The sequence below is a fragment of the Electrophorus electricus genome, chromosome 4 (genome assembly GCF_013358815.1).
Source record: "Electrophorus electricus isolate fEleEle1 chromosome 4, fEleEle1.pri, whole genome shotgun sequence".
NCBI classification, from domain to species: domain Eukaryota; kingdom Metazoa; phylum Chordata; class Actinopteri; order Gymnotiformes; family Gymnotidae; genus Electrophorus; species Electrophorus electricus.
In genome coordinates, this window is record NC_049538.1 from 18,273,979 (window position 1) to 18,288,247 (window position 14,269).

The window sequence follows — 14,269 nt, forward strand, 5'->3', positions numbered from 1 at the left end:
ATACACCCATATTTACCTACTGCGCTGCCCCTATGTGGTAAATTGCTCCCCAACCCATAAAATCCATACTGGTCCCCCAGGAGACTGAGGCTGTACCCAGTGCCACTGGCACTGTTAATGTTTACTCACTGCCGCCAGTTACATATAGATTTTACCCACCGTGCCACTAAATACTCCCTAACGCAGCAGATCTGTCTCCCAGGTGACAAAGGCCGTACCAAATAATACGTGTGTTCACATAACACAAATAGTCACACCCTGCGGTACCTCATCGGTGTCATCCGGGAAGTACACTTTGTGAAAGATCTGTGTTGTCTTGTGCTGGATAGCCTCCACTTCCACCAAGTGTGGAGGGTACTTCCTGGAGCCATTCCTGTTACACAACAAAATACAACATACCCTAGAGGTACTGTTCAAAACAGAGCTCATTTTTTATTAGGAACAAGGCCCAGAAAAACAGAGAGAGGGAGTAACCACAACTAGAGTTGGTGAGAAAATATCGAGAGACAGAAAGAGAGAGCAATAGAGTGAGAGAGAGAGAGAAGCATGCAAGGATTTTTACCAATCCCCTCGATTGTCTAGTATTTAAAGGAAACGGGAAAGCCTAACTACATTTGGCAGTGCTATAACCTAATATAGTTTTATAAAATGCCAACATATTTGGCTGCATCGTTATCTTAGGAGATTAGCTTTGTATTTATGGATCATTAATTTGATTTTGCTGCTGACAAAATGTTAAATAGGCCCCCAAAGGAGGCATTATATGTGACTGTCTGTCCTTTTGTGTGTGTGTGTGTGTGTGTGTGTGTGTGTGTGTGTGTGTGTGTGTGTGTGTGTGTGTGTGTGTGTGTATGTGTGTGTGAGAGAGAGAATGGGAAAGAAAGCTTTATGGGAATACCGTAAGGCTTTCTGTAGTCTCTGCATGCAGTCTGGGGCGAGTGGGTGGTGCTTCTTGGACTGCAGGAACCTCTGGACATGGGGCAGAAGGACATTACTGGGAGGAAAGAGGCCAGTGCACAACCAGAGCAGCTCCCAACCCTTTTCCTCGCTGTACCTGCACGCACACACACACACGCGCGCGCGCGCGCACGCACACACGCACACGCACACACAGGGCCAAAGATCAGGCTAATTCCAGTTTTCATACTGCAAAACAGATTCGTCTGCATTTCTGGAAGAATGTGACTTAGATTTGGTCCATGCGATGCATGTACATGAAAGCACTGCAACACAATATGAGCAAGCCATGGCACTGACTAGCCAGCTGAGTTAAAGGCTCAGATGGGCATTACCACAAGACTTACTTCACATGATTGTCCGTGAGCTGTTTAAGAATCTGACAGAAGATTTCATCTTTCATGGGCTCGGCCTTCAGTGCTCCCTCGAAGATCTGATCTGTGAGTTCGTTGACAGAGCGTGTTCGTTTGGACGGATAGTCGCCCATATATTTCATAATGGGTACGGAGGGACACATTAAGGAAAACTTTCGTTTAGTTCACCATGTTATGAGATGGCACTTTAATATCAGAGCCTGGTGTGAGGCATTCTGTTCTGTCCCTACAAATGGACACGTTAAATTCAGCTAGAAGATGTTTTAGGTTTTATGTGTTTTAGAGCATTTTAAGTTATGCTCCAAGTTTTATTTATCCCTCAATTCAAAGGACCTCAATTCACCTAATTCCTCAATTCACGCACACACACCAGAACCAGGTAAACGCGGGTGGCAAAGAGGTTACATTGCTTAGCTATGTTAGCACCCGAACATAAATAAATAAATATATGCACTTGTGCTGAGTTCCAAGAGAACCGACTAAGGGACTTCTGCCTTAATTGGCCTGTACTACTGACATACTGAAATGGGGATATGAGTCTTGCAGTTGAGAGAATTACAGTGCTGCAAAGTTCAGTGTTTTTCCTGCTCTTGCACACCCGGTCAGCTCATGGGCCAAACACCAAGCCCTTGAGGAGCTGACCCAGGTGGGGCAGGCAGGACAATCAGCACCCTCCTCTATGCTGTGGTCCTCCCTTTTTCTAAGTATAAAAGGATATCGATGAAGGCCATGCATGCCTCCTGGGAGAGCTCCTCGTGGGCCAGCACCTTCTTCAGCAGTGGCTGCTTCAGGGGCTCCCGCGTGCAACTCCACAGCTTGTCCTTCCCCCGGTTCTTCGTGATCATCACCCGGCTCAGGGTGTGCTTGGGAGGCGGCCTGTACCGGGAACGCGCGCACGGGCGTGAAGGAGCATAGAGAACCGATTCTCATGCACTTAAGCCTTCATTGGAAAGGTACTGGGAATTCACATTAACCGTCTGTATAAGAGCAGGAATGGGTGGATGAAGAATGCTTGTGATTTGCTTCTGATGGAGGTACCACAAGAGGTGCGAGAATTTACTGACAGGAGGTAAAATATGGAGTTCTAGACAGATATAAATTTTTTGGAGCACAACCCATGGAAATACTTTGATTTTGATTAAACCTTTCAGGCTAGAGACGCAAGGCAGCGACAGAGCTGTTTGTTTTTTTGTTTTGTTTTGTTTTTTTACCTGAAGTGGTCGTAAGAGAACTCCTCGAGCGTGTAAGGCTTTTCCCGCTCCACGCTCTCCGGCAGAACTACCTGGGATACGCGGATCGACTCCTGACGCTGGTCTGGCGTCATGGTAACCAGAGCCTTAGTCATAGATGCAGATAGTGGGAAAGGCAAAGGGGAAAGCAGGAAAATATAAATAATCCATCGGTGTGCATGTACACGCGTGTGAGAGAGACAGGAAGTGTTTCGGAGATAGACAGGGAGTGTATGTGAGACACGAGGGAGAAACAATGTGCAGAAGATAGGATCTGTGAGCGACCATTGTGAGTCATAAGACATGAAGGGAAGAGGATTTCAGAGACATCGCACAGAAATTTACACCTTCTCCGATCACAAAAAAATTTCACCTAAATCAGCTCCTCAGATGCAAAAACAACTGTATGTACTGCTCACTGAACACAGCTGCAGGTGTCATAATACTGATGAGCCCGTTTTACTAACCACGATGTCCAGCTGTGGCCTGGTGACCGTAGGCAGCACGTAGACGCAGTCCGCTGGGAAGTCTCCTTTCTGTTTGGTTCTGTCGTTGACCCCGTGCGCCCAGCCAGAGGTCATGACCTGCTCGCCTGTGTCCTGGTCCAGAATGATGAGGTCACCTTTAGCGAAGCTCAGGAACGTCGCATCATCACCGACTGGTCCAGGAGAGACAGGAGTGACCGAGGTGCTACTGTGTTGCTTAAGATATGGTATTTATGCTCATTTTGCATTTCTTCTGGGTATCATTATTGATTCCTGCATTTAGCAGTATTCTTTTTTAACAGTAACTTTGACTCTAACCTACTGTATTAGTGATGATGCATTCTATGAGCAGATAACAAAGAACTTTTGTAAAATGCTCTGGATGCGAGTGTCTGCTAAACGCTGAAAATGTCAAATGTAAATGTAAAACGCATAGAAAGTTGTACTGCAGCATGAATCAAGGACAAAACTGTATATCTCTGCTGTCCTTCCCTGTATCTTTGCTGGGCAGGTGTTACCCTTCATCTAACAGCCGTGACGTGAGGTCCTCTGAGCCCAAGCAAACAGGACGTGCAGTGAAAAGAGCGTACCGTACCTGGGCTTGGGTTATCCTGCAGCGCTACCACGAACTTCGACCTCCTCCTGAGGCCCTCGAGGAAGGTGACAATCAGGTCGCGTATGTCCTCAGCATTGTTGGAGGTGAAGGTGTATTCGTCTCCTTTAATGGTGGCCACTGTGAAGCTCTGTCCAAGGAGTTTCCCTCCACTGTTTGAATCACACAGTCCTGGCTAAGTAGGTGAAAATCATTCGCCCACCTTTTTAAATGGTTCATTATGTTTTTGTACCTGCTGCTGGAGACAGCATTGATTTCTGGGAAAGAGAGTTCTAGAAGGACCTGTTCCTGCTCATCTACAAAGTAAACTCCAGTCCAGTTCACCGCTACGATCACATCATTCTTAGGCAGACTGGGGCCTGTGAAACGCATAAAGGAAAGACAAAACAAGTTACCAGTCATACATTTGTTGTGCCAGTACACTACTCATTAGTTTGTCTTAGGATTCCACTCATATCAAAATGAATCGTTTTCCAGGTCAGTTTGAGTTTGTTTTACCACTGAATGTGTAGTACCTGAAAATTTAAAGGCTTCATAGAATCTGGAGAACAACAAAGGCCACTTGTATCGAGCAAAATCCACCACTTCCTCTTTGACCTTCTGGGGATCCACATGCTTCTGTGTGTAAATGCCCTGCAGAAAAGAATGGCTTCGCTTTCATGTACCTGAATTTATACTGAAATGAGCAACAACCAGGCCAGGGGCAGGTGGTCAGCTGGTGACAGCACTAGCAAAATTACCGAGCCACCGCAATCGCATGAAGCTCGTCTGTGTACCTTTTTGTGGGCGGCCATGATGAAGTGCGCCCACTTTTCCACGGTCTTGGTGGAGCTGATGTCGCGGTCCGGGACGTAGGAAGGGATGAGGCTGAGGAGACGCTCGAGGAGGATCTCGGAGCCGTAGTCCACGTAGTACTGCTGCGAGGCCAGCTCCGCCAGGTCCTCCTGGCGGGCGGAGGAGGTGAGGGGCGGGAGTGTGGACGGAGGCACGCCGAGAAGCCGGGGGATACCGAGAAGCCGAGGAATACCGGTGACGTGGGAGTGGATGAGGGGGAGAGTGGAAGAGGGCAGTAAAGGAAAGGTAAAGGGGTGGAGGGAGAGAAAAGAAGAGCAGTTTTACTCCTTTTATGGTGCTATTTTGCCATTCGTTGGCGGCCAGAGGAGTATGGGTTCTCCTTTTGAGCTGTGGCTCCTCTTGAGACGTCTTCTTGCTATAAAAGAGTCTCTGGAAAGCTGATTTCTGTAGAGCTGCTTTGTGACAATACTTGTTGTACAACATGCTATACAATTAAATTTGAAGTGAATTGAAGTAAACCACTTACAGTGTGTAAGAGGCATTTGGGTGGCTGCCCAATAGATAAAAGACGTGTTTAAGACACTAATGCATTGGCATCATGCACTGTTTCAGGGTAACTGCAGTATGGTTAAACTGTGTGTAATGGCTCACTGAATAACAAAAAATGTAAACAAATAAATACAAAGCCCAAAATGTATCACTTTGAAGAAGCCCTAATTACACCGAGACTGTACAATCATGCAAGCCTTTGCCTTACCCGGTCACAGCGGTACTCTCCGAACTTGACCCCGCGTACGATCTGCTGATAGATGAGGTTAGTGGCCACACTGTCCTCAGTGGGGTCATGCCAGGGTGTGAAAATCTCCTTCCTGAAGAACAGCCTCCAGGGGGCGTTGCGCTCCTGAGCGCCCTGCTCTTTAGCGTACTGTTCACACTGAGACACGGCATCCATCACGTGGTCATGACTGCTGCCTAGAGACGATACCTGGGAATGTTAAACGTGAGTGAGGGGTGGAGGTGAGGTCTGTGGGACAGATAACAGGCGAACAGCTCCGGCAGAAATAAAATAGCAGAGGACATTCAGTGAAGCTGAACCTACAGTCACTCTCAGACTAGCATGTGTGGGAGAGGGAGCGAGTGAAAAGATAGATAGATAGATAGATAGATAGATAGATAGATAGATAGATAGATAGATAGATAGATAGATAGATAGATAGATAGATAGATAGATAGATAGATAGATAGATAGATAGATAGATAGATAGATAGATAGATAGATAGACATTGTGTGTGTCTGTGTACATGTTTGTGTGCATGTCTGTATCTGTGTGTGTCAGTGCGTGTCTACGTGCACCTTGTCAAACAGAGCTATGTAGAGCGAGAAGCCGAAGCGATCTCTCAGGCTGATCTTGTCGGCCAGCGTGTTGCACAGTTCCCTTGCTGTGGTTGCCGAATCGGTCAGCAAGGTCTTGGTGGTGCCATCCATAAAGGTCACTGGCAGCATGATGGGCTTCTTTGACTTAGTGGCCTAATGGACCAGTGACACAGTGGATTCCAGCTCGAGCTTGATAGAAAAGCTTTACACAACTGCTTCATATTCAGCTACGTGTCAGCGGGTGACGGCCTACCTGGAGCTCAAGCCAGGAGGGTGGCTGTGTCCGGGTGCCGTTGGCGAACGTCCTCCGGAGTCTCTCCTCACAGTATGGAGCATAGCCTGGAGGGCCTTCATTAATGAAGTTCCTTAAGTACTACATAGGGAAAAGCAAAGCAATGCAATTGTAAACATTCTATTTGAAATATTTCATACAGTGCCGACATGATTTTCAAAAGCATGAAAAAATACAAATGTATTTCTAGATTGAAAAGACAATTAGTTTGAATCACAGGTAAATTTTAGTGTGAAAGGAAGTCTCAATGAATAGTAAGACTGTAACTGAATAGTAAGAACTGGAAAAGGGGTAGTTTAAACATCACAAACTTCTCTGACCATCACAAACCCCTCGCAACATCACAAACCCCTCCCACAATTGCAAACTCCTCCTACCATCACAAACTCCTCTCACCTTCACAAACTTCTCGGAGGGGGCGAAGCAGCCCACACACAGGGACAGGAGGATCCAGCCGCGGGCATGGCTACTTTTGGATGGATTCTGGGTCAGCTGCTTGCAGATCTGACAGTAGATCTCGTCTCTGTGGACAACAAAAGCCAGCCGGTCATCTGGGGCTGAGCTTACAGAATTGCTACAGCGCAGAGTTATTTGTTAAAGCGCCTGGCTTTAAATGCTTCTAGAGAACCTGGGGATTTAATTACATTTATAGACTTTGGATGTCTGTGAAAGCTTGTGAAATATCTACGGTGGTGCAGACTTAACCTGAGGGTGGGACGGAGGATTCCGTTGCCGATGATAAAGTGAAGTTTCTCCAGGTTGGACGTGGGCCGGTCCTCTAGCATGCTGTTGCCATGCACCGTGTACTCCCCGTCCGTTAGACGCTTGGTCACCTGACACAAATGTTCGCCAACACAGTCACGCCCTTAAACAACTGGCAGTCGTCTTGTAAAGTCAGGACAACTGGCTGACAACACACCCTGTAATTTCCTGAACACTGACAGCACTCCTGCCCACAAGTCAATGTAAATAGCAGTTCTCACGGGCTGAGAATTTGTATTTAAGAAAGTAGGGCAGATCTAAATATGGTAAAAAGAAAAAAACTCAGAAATGCTTTTCAGGAAGATGGGACGGAGCGAGGGGAAAAATATGTGCACAGGTACATGCTACCAGCGCAGCGGTACCTCAGTGTTAAAGTACTTGACTTGTAAGTGGAAGGTTGCTGGTTCAAGCCCCACCACTGCCAAATTGCTAATCTTGAGCCCCTGAGCAAGACCCTTAACTCTCAAGTTGTGTTCAGTCATAATTCTAAATTCCTTTGGATAAAAGTGTCAGCTAAATGTAAGGATGTGTGTGACTATATAGCTGTGGTGAGCACTTCATCACTTACCTCCTCAGTAATCTTTGACTTCTTCTTCAGGGTGAGGGACACTAGCTTGTGACGGACACTGTTTTTCTTGTGACTGTCAACGTGCGAATTCTGCAGGAAGATGATGGGGGGGCGAAACCCATAAATCATCAATTAGCTGGCCTGCAGCTCCTGGGGTGGGCCAATAACACTCAAAATGGCCCACATCATTAGTACACTTTTGACTTTTATATGGGAATGAAAATGTCTACTATGAGGTAGTCTTCAAAGTTATAGTATAGTTGTCAAAAGTGTATCATTTTGTTAATAGTAATTTACTTAATTTATTTGCATTGCACAATGATTTGAGTTTATATTGACTAATGTGTCTACAAATCAAGGACTTTCTTGACCCTTACTGAAGTACTGCAGTTAGGTAGCTTAGGTTTTCCCTTAAACTCTGCACTCTATATGTCAAATCTACACCATATATTTTATAAACATGTATTAAAATGGTGCACATTCAAAAGCAAACCTAATGGTATGTTCTTGGCTAAGTTTACATCTCTCTGGCACCCCACCTCTCCCTCGCCCTGCAGGGCCTGCAGCTCTCTTTTGTAGGTCTTCTTGCCCAGAGTCTCGTAGATCTTGGTCATCACGGGGATTTTTTCACTCCCGTCACTGATGGCTGTGTGGTACTTTGGTTCGGGGAGGTCGCCCATGAACCGCAGGACAGTGATCCAGACTGCCAGTGCTGCCTGTAACACACACACCCGAAACCCATCGCAACAAAAGCTCTCAGCTCTGAAGATAAACACTGTCATCTGACGTAGCAGCTGATGAAGATAAATGTTGTCATCGTCCGTACCAGCTGATCACCCTCGTCGTCGTGGAACAGCAGCGGCTGTTTGAGGGGCCGGCGCATGTAGGTGTGTGTGCTGGTGCCCTGGAAGTAGGTGGCTGCGAACTTGGCGAACTTGTACTCGGAGAGATCCTCCTCATCCTCCTCGGGGAGAGGAAGAGCCTCGTCCAGGTCCTCTTCCTCAAGCTGGGCCTGGCCACGCTCCAGGTCCTGGGGCACAGATAGCGGTGCCAAGATGGAGTAGCCATTCAGATAAATTCTTATAATGATATAATTTGAACTAAAATGGATGCTGTATTTCTGTATATAATTTTTACTTCACAATGAAATTATGAAGAAAAACAAGTTAAATACTTTCTGTTAATTTTCTAAATGTGGAACTACCAATTGCTTTCCTGTTATCATAAGCTAGGCAATACCCAGCCTATGAATTTACTTCAAATCCAGCCGGAGCCTGCCCTTCCTGCCCAGGCAGGGAGTTGGTGGTGCCGAGGAAGCCGAACATCTTGTCCACCATGTCGGAATCATTGACGGGCTCGTGGCGAGCCTTCTCCATCTGCTCCAGGAGCTCCTTCTTCCTACGCGCTTCCTCTCTCTCCTTCTTCTCCCGCTTGGCGTCCTCGCGGGCCAGCTGGGCCAGGCGCTCCTGGTGCATGCGCTCTGCCTCGGCCTTGGCCCGCCTGGCGCTCATCTGGTTTCGCAGCTTCTCCTCCTCAGCCAGGCGCATCTTCTCCGCCTCCAGGCGCCGCCGGTACTGAAGAGGTGGAGGGTGACGGAGGGTGACGGAGGGTGACGGAGAGGACCGAGAAGGTGGTGGGAATGAGAAGAGAGGGAGTGGTGAGGTTTGTTCATCACACTGCTTTGGTCCGTATTGCGGTACATATCAAGGGACTTGCAGTACGCAACATTACTTAGAGAACAGGACAGCAAATAAAAGTCTGTCATCAACCGCGCGAGTGAAGTGCTTCTGTAGCTGCAGATTGTTTTTAAAAATTGTTTTATTTTGAAGCTGCAAAAAAGTGTCATAATAAGATAACATAAAACAGCCTACATGCACACTGGCCTGGTTATCTTTTACATGTCTGAGAGAGCCTTGGCAAAGGTGTGCTTATACTCCTGGTTAGTAACAACTGCCAAACACCTTGTTTGTGAGCACGTGGGTGTAAGTGTGTGTCCGCAAGTACGCGGGTGTGTGGTGCGATTTCCGCTACACACCTCTCCTTTGAGCCTGGCGTACAGTCTGCGGGCGATCATGCCGCGGGTGTGCGCCTGGATGGTGATGACAGCCCACAGGCGGTGCCTGAAGGCCCGGCGCACCATGAAGCCTCGAGAGCACGCCTGCAGCTGTGTGACACTGCGGCGGGTCACATGGTACGTCTGGTGGAGCTTCCGTGAGCGGTAGAGGGCCTGGAGGCGGGAGAATCCGGCACGCATCTGCGAGGCGGGGAAGACGCCCCACCGGGCACAGTGAGCACATCAGGCAGCTCCCTGGGGACCCACAGGCCGCCCGTAATGGTCTACGCAACTGACCGTGCTGTAGTTCTTCCGGCAGTAGTAACCCCTCCAAGTCTTCTGGATGAAAAGGGTAGACTTCTTCAACTTAAGGAAGTTTGACCTGTTTAAAAAATTTGTTAGAGTTAGGGTCAGTAACGAGAGTTATGGTTAGGGTCAATAATCAGAGTTGGGCTTAGGCTTCCCAAACTAAAATAGGTGGACCTTAAATTATTCGAAACTATTTTTAGATTGTTTCTTTCTTTCTGGTTTTTAAGTGTGTACACTTAACATTAAATATATATTACTTATTCATACATAAGTCTGTTATTTCACTTAACATGTAAAACAGATTTGTAAAATGTTCAGTGGATGTGTTTTGCCTAAATTTGGCCTTAGTTACATCCCTCTTCAGTGAACAGTAGTAGTCTGCCGACATAGAGGGGATTCCGACATGGAGTGAGGACCTAAAAGCTGTGATATTGTGCATTTTTAACATTGTGTACAAACTGACCTGTCTTTGAAACCTCGGACCACTTTCTGAATGAGGATGACCTTGTCAGTGATGGCCTTGTCTCTCTCAATCTCCAGGAGCATATCGTGGTGGTCCTGTCAAACACAGAGAGACACTTGTCACCTATACAGCATTCCTGAGGGCACCACAGCAGAAGACTTGTCATGTCATCTGAAAAGCTGTCAGACAGCCAAACGCAGTGTAAACACAACAAACGCCCTCTCATGAAGGGCTACAGCTAATTCTAAACAACAATCTGATGCATTAACCAAGAGTGCCTAACTGATATATATTGCATCTCCGTCTATCCTGGTGTGATAATGTCACTTCCTGTTAGGAAATGTTGGCAGTGCCCTCTCTTTATTCTTGTGGACAGGGACTTCCTGTTGCAGGCCTGGGATGCCTGATAAAGAGTTACCAACTGGAAAAGACTCCATGGCAACAGGAAAACTATCAAACTTTCTGCTGACCTTTGAACTTTGCCTTTATTGTCTTTTCCAGGCAGTAAGGGGGGGGGGGTGCAACACACAAGATGGAGGTTTCATTTACATTTATGGAATTTAGCTGGGGCTTTTATCCAAAGTGAATTACTATTATTCCAACAGCCACAAGAACGAGCGTGCATTTCTATTCATTTCTCCTGTACTTCAGAACTTCTTGTCATTATTTCATCACGGAATCATCACTGATCCTTTCAGACAAAGATAAAATTCCATGTCACCCGTCTTTATGGAACAGCCTTCATATTGTAATTTCACACAGGTTTAACTGCCGTCATTGTTCGCTTGAGACACTTCTAATAACTACTTCCCAGAGGAGAAGTGTAGTGATAGGCAGAAATACCTTCAGGAAGATCTTGGTCTTTCCCATCTGCCAGTCATCATTTCTGCCAAGGACCGTCTCAGCAATGTGCTGGCACGTCCCTCGCAGGTCCCCCTTAAATATAAAAACAGGATGGGGGTTCCTCCATCAGCCCAGAGACCTGGAATGTGCATTCATCCCAAATACTGCACCTGATAGAGTAGCAAATAACTACAGCATGTTCAGAAAGATGTGGTACTCAGGAAACACTGTATCACAGCAGTACAGTCAGTTCTGAAGTGCCTGAGCAGTTCTGGAGCTTTAGATTTCAGAGTAATCATGGCAACATATAGACTTCAGAGAAAATAGGTCTTCATTCACCTGTTTGGAGGCATGCTAGAAAAAGCCAAAACAAACATTGATTCGAATTGAATCAAAAACCAACCAAATGTGCCTCATTAATATACAAATACGTTATTTTAGCTAACAACATTGTTTTTGCAGATGTGTGAGGGGGCAAAAGGCAATAGGAGACAGGACATCTCTGTTCTGGGATGAAGTGTGCATTCAGTGTTCCCACTGGGTGGGATGTTACAAACAAAACAAAAACCAGTTACCGCACAAAAATGTCGAGCTGTTCACCTGTTTGTAGGCGGGCTTCACTCCTGGCAAGAGGACACGGTAGCGATCCACAAACTCCACAAAGGTGTAACGGATGGGATAACCAGCCCTGCGTATCCGTATAGTTTCCATCATTCCGGAATAGCGGAGCTGTCTCACGCAGAGTTCCCTGTCAAAGAGCTGGGAGGGAGAGGGAAACGTAACTCATGCCTCTGAAGATTCCACAGGTGATACGTGCAAAGTTATCCCAGGAACGCAAAACCTCCGCGCTCCCCTTCTGACCTTTCTCATGGCGAGATGCACTGTCTAGCTGAGGTTAATGCCTGCGCAGACCACACCTCGGTGCCACTCACCATGGGCTTCTTGTACTCGTTGGGTTTGATGCAGCGCACGAAGAAAGGCTGACACACGCTCAGCGTGCGCATCAACAGCTCCAGAGAGCGCTTGAACTGGCTGCTCAGCGTCGGCGAGCGCTTCCTCGTTTCCGCCCCCTGGACTCCAGGAAACGTGCACACACACACACACACACACACACACACACACACACACACACACACACACACACACACACACACACATACACATACACACACACACACACGCGCGCAGAAAGGGACAAAAACAAAATGTTATTAAGGACGGTGGAGAACAGAAATGAAGGGGGTCCGTTCCACAACCCCACCCTCATCTCCTTCTACCGCGCTCTATTGCTCCCTGCCATCTCCAGCCCCCCAGCACACACCCTTCAGCTCCGTTTCTGTAGACAAAGTTCTGCTGTTCGTTAAGAGGAAACACTTCAGCACTTCAACAGATTTTCTGCCATGTTAATCTCGCTAAAGGGAGAGCTACTTTTACTGTCTTCCTAAGGAGTCACGGGGAACGGGGGGTTAGGGGTTAGGGTTTCTAATCTTAGATGGGAATTAACAACTCTATAACAGCAAAAAATGTCTACAAAGAGTATGTGTTTTATATGTATTGTGTTTTTTTCTCTTATGTGATATTATACATCACGTTCATTAAAAAAAAAATCAATATGTAGTCAGTAATTTTCAAATTGTTAAAAAACAGATATATTTTCTTTAGTATCTAATTAATTTAGCATGTAAGTAAATTAAAAATGTCTTGATAAAACATTTTCCCACCTACCTGTCTGAATATAATAAAGATAATGGATCATGTCAGTGGCATTTCCTATAACACCATTAAACATAGCAAAGATCATCTTTGCGAGAAAAATAATTTGTGGGAATTTGTTAAGACAAATAAAAACAGAAATGATATCATGAACATTCCAGTGGGAAACTGTCTAAGACGCAAAAGGGCTAAGAGAAATCTATGGTAAAAGACCATAGCCAAACAGATCTATTAAATACCAGAATTGTATGAAGCTTCTTCATTCTTTATGTATTGTTTTCAATGTTACAATACACACGCTGATGCAGGCTGAACATAAAGGCAACACGCCACATCGTAAATAAACATGCAGGATATTTAAATGACTGCTATTTCTTGAACTGCGACTAAAGGACAACAGAAATGTAAAGTAATGCTGTTACGAGATGAAGTTAGTTTTCAGTTGGGGGGGGATGCTGGAAAACACGAGACAACACGAACAAAATGGCACGAAGGCGGAGACTGGTGATTCCGTAACTATGGGTGTAATGGTTCCAGCTTTACCTTCAGAGCAGGTGTGTCTGGCAGAGCAAGCACTCCACCTGACACACAGCCACACAGAAACTGGCACACGCATTCCAACAAAGAGACAGAGAGAGCATATCGAAACACCACAAATAAATAAAACCTTTACATATGAACTCTTCCATCAGAACAGAAGTGATTTGGCCATAAGAACAAATTGAAATGCACTTTGTAATTATTCTGCAATCGATTGGGGGCATCTTTAACTGTATTGTTACATGTCTTATGTAAAGTGTGTGCACCGTCAGGTATTTCTCATACATTTACCTGACACTTTTATCCAAAGCGAATTAGAATTATGACTGAGTACAACTTGAGTGTTAAGGGTCTTGCTCAGGGGCCCAACAGTGGCAACTTGGTAGTGGTGGGGGTTAAACCAGCAACATTCTGACTATAAGTCAAGAACTTCAACCACTGAGCTACTACTCATTCTTAGGACAAAAATAAATGAATTAAAGAATGCTGCCAGCATAAAAGATCAGGAACTATTACCATGGCAACATCAGCTTGAAAGATCTGCTTGATGAACTTGTTCTTGGAAGAGTGAACCAGTTGAATAATGTCACCATGGAGAGTGTCTCTGTTTTTTTCCAAAAAACCTGCAGGCATTGTTTATTACAAATAATTAGTTGACAACTTTATGAAGCTCATTTTAAAAGTTTGAAACACATGAAAAGATTTTGGTCTAGTGTGCTGCATTTGGAACATGCGGAGGAATCTAATTACTCTATTTCTGACCTCTCGTCTCATAGTAGACCACGCCAGCAAAGTGCTGGATCCCAAACTGGGTTTCGTAGGTGTTTTTTGGGGGGATGTAGTTGGTGTTAAGCTTGTGCTGAGAGTTCAGCTTGTTCAGCATGGTGGTGTCTGTGCC

General features: G+C 45.9%; 1 protein-coding gene across 1 annotated transcript in view; it reads right to left on the minus strand.

Moving 5' to 3' along the window:
* Positions 1-14,269, minus strand: part of myo7aa (myosin VIIAa) — a 34,971-nt gene that overhangs the window by 5,285 nt on the left and 15,417 nt on the right. The window contains exons 14-40 of the mRNA XM_027009347.2: positions 14,134-14,269; positions 13,888-13,994; positions 12,051-12,188; positions 11,719-11,877; positions 11,119-11,211; positions 10,276-10,370; positions 9,801-9,885; positions 9,486-9,704; positions 8,707-9,024; positions 8,277-8,480; positions 7,990-8,166; positions 7,451-7,540; positions 6,826-6,953; positions 6,517-6,643; positions 6,082-6,201; positions 5,808-5,981; positions 5,211-5,438; positions 4,435-4,602; positions 4,174-4,291; positions 3,891-4,017; positions 3,641-3,810; positions 3,028-3,218; positions 2,543-2,667; positions 2,050-2,207; positions 1,305-1,458; positions 899-1,054; positions 268-373 (exon numbers count right to left, since the gene is read on the minus strand). Of these exons, the coding sequence (XP_026865148.2) occupies positions 268-373; positions 899-1,054; positions 1,305-1,458; positions 2,050-2,207; positions 2,543-2,667; positions 3,028-3,218; positions 3,641-3,810; positions 3,891-4,017; positions 4,174-4,291; positions 4,435-4,602; positions 5,211-5,438; positions 5,808-5,981; positions 6,082-6,201; positions 6,517-6,643; positions 6,826-6,953; positions 7,451-7,540; positions 7,990-8,166; positions 8,277-8,480; positions 8,707-9,024; positions 9,486-9,704; positions 9,801-9,885; positions 10,276-10,370; positions 11,119-11,211; positions 11,719-11,877; positions 12,051-12,188; positions 13,888-13,994; positions 14,134-14,269 (4,071 nt within the window). The remainder of the gene's footprint in view (positions 1-267; positions 374-898; positions 1,055-1,304; positions 1,459-2,049; positions 2,208-2,542; positions 2,668-3,027; positions 3,219-3,640; positions 3,811-3,890; positions 4,018-4,173; positions 4,292-4,434; positions 4,603-5,210; positions 5,439-5,807; positions 5,982-6,081; positions 6,202-6,516; positions 6,644-6,825; positions 6,954-7,450; positions 7,541-7,989; positions 8,167-8,276; positions 8,481-8,706; positions 9,025-9,485; positions 9,705-9,800; positions 9,886-10,275; positions 10,371-11,118; positions 11,212-11,718; positions 11,878-12,050; positions 12,189-13,887; positions 13,995-14,133) is intronic.